At 44.0% G+C, this 8,025-nt stretch overlaps 1 protein-coding gene across 1 annotated transcript; it reads left to right on the plus strand.

Annotated features, from left to right (window-relative positions):
• Positions 1 to 1,208: 1,208 nt before the first annotated feature.
• BDV38DRAFT_294236 (putative carboxylesterase) lies at positions 1,209 to 2,928 on the plus strand (the record flags this gene model as incomplete). The annotated part of the gene is made up of 3 exons (XM_032062455.1): positions 1,209 to 1,451; positions 1,503 to 1,847; positions 1,906 to 2,928. 3 exons carry the CDS (start codon positions 1,209 to 1,211, stop codon positions 2,926 to 2,928), a joined length of 1,611 nt encoding a protein of 536 aa, XP_031912069.1.
• Between the last annotated feature and the right edge of the window lie 5,097 nt (positions 2,929 to 8,025).

An 8,025-nucleotide genomic window follows, 5' to 3' on the forward strand; every position in this document is an offset into this window, starting at 1 on the left:
GATCATACATAGCCTAAATTTCTCCATGGCTGCGGAAAGCCCCACTAAAAACCGTACCCATCCGAAGGTCTGGTCTTGTAATCTGAGCCCTGGACTAGAATGTATCGAGCATAATAACCATTATTCTCACCCGGAATGACTTGATGGATGTGTCTTTAGTGGGAAAACGGGCAAGCGACTAGGGCATGAATTGATGAGCCGAAACTGCATGATTATGTGCGACATTTGCTGATTGACTTGCGCTCGCATTTACCCAATCTCAAGCGGATCGCAATACGGCAGAGAATTGGTCATCCAGTCAGGATAGAGTACTGGGAACAAAGAGCAGGGAGAGCTGCAGATAGCATGCGCATGAGTTGGAATCGAGCTGCAGCCAGTGTTTGACCATTTATCTCAAGATCTGTGGACATGGGAAGCGTGTGCAGGAGGGCAACTGAACGTATTCTTATATTGTATTAGGATAATATTACCGAGATCCGCGGGATGTGATTCCTGAGCTTGACTTGCATGGAGGCGATATAGGGGAGTCTCTGCTTATCACGATACAAAGTACGGTGTACAACCAAACTCGTTTAATATACCCTTGATTAACGAATTATGGGGATATCGAGGCTGGAAGTGGTTCGGTGGCTCCGGGGCTATTCTCCCATGAGAGATTAGTCCATATCCACTGCTCTTAGCTTTGTACAATAACACAATTCTCGGCCATAGTAAATTGGAAGAAACAAGCCAAAGAAAACGTAAATCAATCTGAATGGAGTTCGGTTCAAATCGTCCCGAGGGGCTTGCGGGGAAGCCTGCGGGGTGTCGATGTTGACACCGTCATTTCTCAAATAGTGCATATAATTTGCCCTCTATCAGGATGTAGGCAAAGATAAGGGCCTCGAGCTTTGCGCCTGAAGAAATAATGCTTTGAAGCAACCCACGATGAAAAAGCGAGGAATTCCACGCTAGCAGCATGGAGGAAATTTTTCCGTGAAAGTAGTCATCTGCTACCTTAATGAAGCATGACCAATTCCATATGATAGTCTATTCTATGCCACTATCCCCGCATGCAGCTGCTCCAAGGTTAAAACTCATTATGCTAATACTATATAAGCAAAAGGCCGTGCAACAGCAGGGGTCGTCTGGGATTACCCCGCCTCTCAATAAATAGTGGTGTGGTACCAAGTAGTGCATGCCCATAAATAACGGTTTTGGAGGCAAATATGGAACTAACCATTTTTCTGTCCGCTTTGTTAACCTTTCTGGCTGAGGGTAAAAATGCTGCTCCCGTTGATTCACCCCGACCGACGATCAACCTTGACTACGCTCAGTACCAAGGAGTGAGACTTCCGGCCGGAGTAGATCAATATCTGGGCATGCGATATGCAGCGCCACCACTAGCAGAGCTTCGTTTCCGGGCTCCCCAAGAACCTGTTCGAACGTCTTCCGTCCAGGATGCATCAGCGGTAAGAGGGTGCGGATTTTCCAAGAAGGCCGGCTGTTAATTTGTCTGATAGTTTGGCCCAGTATGTGTCGGCACCGGCCAGAATGTTACCCAAAAAACCGCCGAGGATTGTCTCTTCATCAACGTTTTTACCCCATCTAATGCCACACCAGGATCCAACCTCCCTGTTTGGGTGTATATTCAAGGTGGGGCATATGCGACAAATTCGAATGCAAACTACAACGGTACCCAGGTGATAGAGGAATCCGGACATGAAATTATACTGGTCAACTTTAACTATCGTGTGGGAGCATTGGGCTTTCTAGCTGGCCACAAGGCCCAGCAAGATGGTGACCTCAATGTCGGCTTGCTTGATCAGCGGAAAGCCCTCCAATGGGTAAAGAAGCACATATACCTGGTAAGGAAACCTACCATTATCCGTTCGTCTCATATTCCCCCAGTCTGACAGACCCCAGTTTGGTGGCAATCCAAATCATGTCGTTATCCATGGTGCGTCGGCCGGCGCAGGCTCTGTGGCCTACCATCTTGCAGCATACGGGGGCCGCGATGACGGTCTTTTCGTTGGAGCAGTGGCTGAGAGTCCATTTTGGCCTGCCCAACGAAATAGCTCTGAATCCGAGGCACAGTTAGGTCAATTTATGGAGGCTGTCGGATGCTCCACGATGTCGTGTTTGCGATCTGCCAACATCACGGCCATTCAGAAAGCACAGGCTACTTCACCAGATCCAACAGATCCCACACGTACAACGCCCTCTTTTTGGGATTTTGTCCCTGTTGTCGACGGGACTCTCGTCCAGGACCGTCTCTATACTCTGTTCGCGAATAAAAAATTCGTCCGTGTTCCATTGATTGTCGGCGGAGACACCAACGAAGGATCTAACTTCGCCTACAATGCAACCAGTCCGGCCGATATTTCCGAATTCTTGACCAGCCTTTACCCCAGACTTAGCTCAAGCCAATTGAAATCGATAAATCGCGCATATCAGGGTATGACACCCGTTCCGCTTCATGCAGAATACTTCCCTGCTGCGTCCGCCGCGTTTGGAGATGCTGTCTTCACCTGTCCAGGCATTCATATGAGCACTAAAATGACAAGGTATTACCCTATGGGCAATAAAAAGGTTTGGAGTTACCGATATAATGTGCAAGATCCAGAGACCCTTAGCAAGGGTTTGGGAGTTCCGCATACCTTCGAGACAGAGGCCATTTTCGGACCGAACTACGGGGGTGGACTTAGCAGCAGCATTACCAATATCAATGCCGGAATTGTTCCTATTGTCATGAATTATTATATTAGCTTTGTGAAAACTTTGGATCCTAACAGTCTCAGAGCTGAGGGTGCGCCTTACTGGATGCCATGGGGGACAGGAGAGAGACTAAAGATACAGACGAATCAGACAGTGATGGAGGATATTCAAGGAACGCAAAAAGATCGGTGTGCACTGTGGGAGGCACTGGCTCCTGTTATGGATGTTTAGCAAACCTGGGGAAAATGGACTAGTTTATATACGAATTACCGAGTTTCTGTTCCGTGTAAACGTTGCTCTACGTAGCTGAACTGCCCGGACACCTAGAGAAGGTCAGCTCCGATAGCCAGCGAAGACAGAATTTACCGACTTTGCTAACGACAGCGCAATATTATATAGCTAATTAGATGTCTTCACTATGTCCTGCCATATTATGTACTAATTATTAGCATTAACTTTCCGAACCATCGACTAGTCCGCGCCCGAAGATACTGATAACTTTGATATCTTAAAACTATAGTATTTTATCGCTCGTAAATATTATAGATTATAGGAATTTATTCTACCCCTAGGCCTCGCGTGCCCTAAATTAGGCATTGCTACTGTTAACTTTAGGTACCTTAACCCCTAAACTTAGGGCTTAGTTTATAGTATCTACACCGCCACCATCATAATGATTATTAGTAAGATCCTATTAGATTGCTACTATACTATAGTCTATAGAGATAGAATAAGAACTTACGACTATATATATGAGTGACAGCCGTGGCTGAAGGCAAAATGCCAAGATTTTGGTAAAAGATCCATCGAATCGGCGATATTTAGTATTACCTAGTAATCTAGGCTTAAAACTAAAGGGGTTAAATTGATGAATAATTAGGGCTGCGTATTTTACCTGGCGTATACATGCCGTAGGTCAGCTGACTATTGGGAGGGAGTCGGCTATCTACGGTTGACAAAGATTATAGGCTGAGTCCATCGAACGGAGTATACTCCGTACACCGTAAGTAATACCAACCTTCTAGGGAACTAAAAGTGCAGTGTTGGTGGGTCCGATTATGAGGGAGGACCCACATAGCCACTATAATAGCGCGCCAATGAGCGTTAAAATACAGGATAAGTATACTAAGCACCAACCCTCGAGGGGACTAAAAGTGCAGTGCTGGTGGGTCCGATTATGAGGGAGGGTCTATATAGCCACTGCAATAGCATAAAAATGCAGGATAAACATAATACAAGCCCTCGACGGAACTAAAAGTGCAGTGCTGGTGGGTCCGATTATGAGGGAGAACCCACATAAACGCTGCAATAGCCTACCAAAGAGTGTAAAAATACAGCCCTGGAGGGTGGGAGGAAAGTCTAGAGGCTTTCTATTGGCTTGAAGTTAACCGGAGCCAGCTATACCTACATATTTAGTCCACCAGGATGCGTGATCCCAACAACTATATATTCTTTTCCTACCTTCTCATACGTGTCCTACCAATTCGTACCACAATTGGTCCAAGGAATCAGAACATCAGGTCAAATCCCTCTTCACCTGAAACTCATAGAAATGGACATGGCATTTATCAGTTCCGCAAATCAGCATGTTGCTATTTTCAATGCATTTCCTATCTACACAATAGGCGGGACGATGCTCGGATGGTGGCCGTAGAATTCTCTGTCCGCTGCTGGCTGCTACCACCCATCCCTCCTCGAACAGAACCCCTGGCTTGCGCGTTGAGTGCTTGCGCTCTAGACGCAGTAGAGCCGGACGCTTCACCGTTTCTCCCTCATAATTCCCGCTTTTCGCATTACACGCGTGGTTTCCACCGTCAAAACCTCCCCATACTATCTGCTGACTGTCTGGTGTGAACGCTAAGTGTGAACAAGACGTTGTCTGCTTTAGAGTGCATTGAAAATTTCCAGTCTTCAAATTCCACAGTGTAACAACACCGCCCCATGATCCTGCTGCTACTTGCTGCTCGTCAGGAGAAAGATCGAGCCTTCCTCTGTTTGGGCAAGCAATGCTATTCCACCAAGGCTCAATGGTCGACGTGCCAATATTGAAACGGTAAGAACCCTCTTACAAGTTTGAACATGACGTTTGGGTTTGACCCTTCTAACCTGGCGAGAAGGTTGTCGTACAGTTCTACAAGGCTATCTGGGATTTCACTAAGGATATCTTCCTACATATGAAGCTCATAATGGTTGAGCTCTTGGCACACCAGTGAAACCTATAGCAATGTGTTGCTTGCCCCTTTGCGAAGCTCCTTCCTAATTGCATGTAGAAGGATTTTATCATCGGTAGATTCTCCCAATCGGTCAATGTTCCATTCGATAAAAGCGGTTATTGGTGCCTCAAGTGAAATGTTGTCAATCTCAATGACAGCCCTTGGTATTGTTGACTTGATACTTTTCACTGCTATTTAATGTCCTCTAGTGGGCGACTTGAAATGAGTACCTTAATCCTCACATTATCTCTTGAGTTCAACTGTAGTAGCAAGTTGATTAGCATTGTGCTAGCCTTATATTCACATTCATCTAGGCCATCGAGTATAAGATTAACTTGGTCGATCTTATCGTCCTGTAGCATTTTTTTTGATCAAATCGGAAGCGATAGTCAAGGCGTAATCACCGTCGAATACATTATCGCGGGAACTCTGCACCTCGTTATGAACATATTGCACGAGATACGGGTATTGGCTCAGGAATAACCAGAGAAGGCTCTTCACTGCCATCAAACTCTGATCAATCTGGCACCCCTTGTCTTGGAAAAAGAAATGTAGAGTTGTTGATGAGACAGAGCTAGTGGGGAATGTATTCAGTTCCTCCATGATGCCAGCTAGGAGCATCGTCTTGCCTGTGTCCGCTTGTCCTTGAATCTATAGCAGGCTCGGCGTGTCTTCGCTTTCCCAATCCATGAAGCCTTGATACGTTTTCGTTTGAAATACCCATTTATAGCAGTCTTTGAGAACCTCATTATTCCGTGCTATTATTTATGTCTTTGGTTCTCAGCATGGGGTTTACCACACCTAAAGACTTTAGACACTCGCGATACTCGTCATCAACCCCATCACACGCTTTATTATTGGCGGCCATCTGACCAAGGAATGTAAGGATCTGCTCCAGCTTGTATTGCTGCAGGTCAGATCGGAGAGCATTTCTTGCTCATTGATTTTCGTCAGGCTCCCATCCCAGTCATCGACATTGAAAAGAACACGGACAAAGACCGCCATCTGATTTTTGTTATAAAAACAGACACTCTTGATCTCATAGAAGAGCATACACTTGTACATGTCGAGCATCCCAGCCTCAAGCTGCTTACGGACTTCTTCGAGTTTCTGGTGGCCATTCCCACTACCTGTCCGAAGAAGACTATTGGCTATCTTCGAATACCACAGCATCCTACCAACCACATGGTTGACCCTATCGTAAAGAGTTTTGGTTGATCGAACTGGATTTGCAAGACTCCGGGGGATGAGTCAGCAGTAACTCACAACACTCTTTTGACGGATTTCCTACGTCGAGAGTGGAGGAAACGATTACCCATGGAAGGGCAGTATGTGGGTTGTTGCTCAGGACGGCATTAAATATGGGATTCAAATTCTGCGCCACGGTCAAAACCTCGGACGCGCTGTCAATTCGTTTCTGGCTTGCATTGACTTTCTCTAGTCCTCTTTGAGTAATGCGTTGTAACTGGTCTTCCGTCCATGGTGTATTATCAGCATTGCTTTTGTCTTCATGGACAGGTTCGGCATCCACTGATCCATTGATGGGCTGTCTCAAAAGGATATCCGATACTAGTTGCTCATAAGCCTTCATGCACTTCTCCTGGACCGGATCCTCTTTCAACTCCTTGTAAACCCTATTCCAAAAGTCCTCGTGGATTGGAATCAGCCGCTTATTGTCATCAGGAGTTGGGGAAACAAGTGGAGGCGCTCGCTGGCTGTTCAATCTGATTTGCGTGTGTGGAATCTGAACTGATACCCTGGCTGGCTTTACCTGAACGACTGTTTGTTGGTCTGGAGAATATTTTACTCCTCAGCTCATTAAACTTCCTCATGGCTGGAGAAGATCCCACCAATTACTATCACTCCGTAGACACGCAGAGATTTACCACCCCGCGTCAGGCTGAGATACGAGGATTTTCTCATCTCAAACGGCGCCAAGAAAGCGTATATTACTTACGTCAGTCTTGCTAATCAGACTTAGCGATAGTATTTGGCTTGGTAGCTATGAAGAGGTTATTTCTATCCTATATTGTTTCATTTGGCTCTGGGTTTTAATTAGTCGAAGATGTAGCGTCGACTCAGGATCCATTTATTTCTTATATCTAAACTTATTAAGACTTGAGAGAAATTAAAGCCTTAATAAAATATTTAATCTATATCCTTATTCAGAGTCAGTAACCCATGAGACCAGATAATGCCCTTATATATTTGGCACCCAATCTCTAATAAATATTTATTCTAGAGCTGATTGACTACTGAGTTACGAGATATTTGATATATAGAAAGTACAGTCTGTAAACCCCAAGTAAGGTCTAGCTGACCTGCAAACCCCGTTCGTGGTTGTTTGGGGGGACCAATCAGCTTTTAGTCAGCATTAGGAACGCCGACAAGAACTTGGGGATCAAGGAATAGAATTAAACAGTTCTGACCTCACCGTTGGCTACTTTGACCCCACTGTAATTTGAGAAAATGCATCGTGTACCCAAAATTCCGCGCATGAGAGGAATATGGCTACTTTTATTCATGATGGCTGTAGTCGGAACTCATTGGAGGGCATACAGCTCCGGGGGGGTCAGGATTTAGTGGCTGGGGGTTAGGGTGGGGCGGAGAAACTATCTCCGAGGGGGTCAGAAAAAATACTGCCGTTTTATATAATATTTTAATTTCTGACTCTCTCAGAGCTATTTTTTACTAATCTTGAAAAATTAGAAAGATTATTTTCTGATTTTTTTGGAGCTCTTTTATATAATTAATCTAGTTTTTGACTCTTTTGGAGCTTTTTTATATAACTGTTCCAGTTTCTGATTTTTTTAAAGTCTTTATTATATAATTTTTTATCTAAATTGGGAAAAGACTAAAATCTTCTATACTTTAATAAAAATTTTTACTATATTACTTATCTATTTAAATCTGATTTAAACTTAATCTCTATATAATATTAAGTATAGACTTTTTAATTACTGTATAGAAAGTATTTTGTTTTCTAAATAATATATATTATAATAATTTTAGCTATATTTTATATATTATTTTATACTAATATATATTTTTTTTTAGATTTCGATAGTAATTGAATTATAACAAGAAACTGTATTGGAAATTAAATCTAAATTAT

The sequence above is a fragment of the Aspergillus pseudotamarii genome, assembly GCF_009193445.1.
Source record: "Aspergillus pseudotamarii strain CBS 117625 unplaced genomic scaffold BDV38scaffold_38, whole genome shotgun sequence".
In the NCBI taxonomy this organism is placed as follows: Eukaryota; Fungi; Ascomycota; class Eurotiomycetes; order Eurotiales; family Aspergillaceae; genus Aspergillus; species Aspergillus pseudotamarii.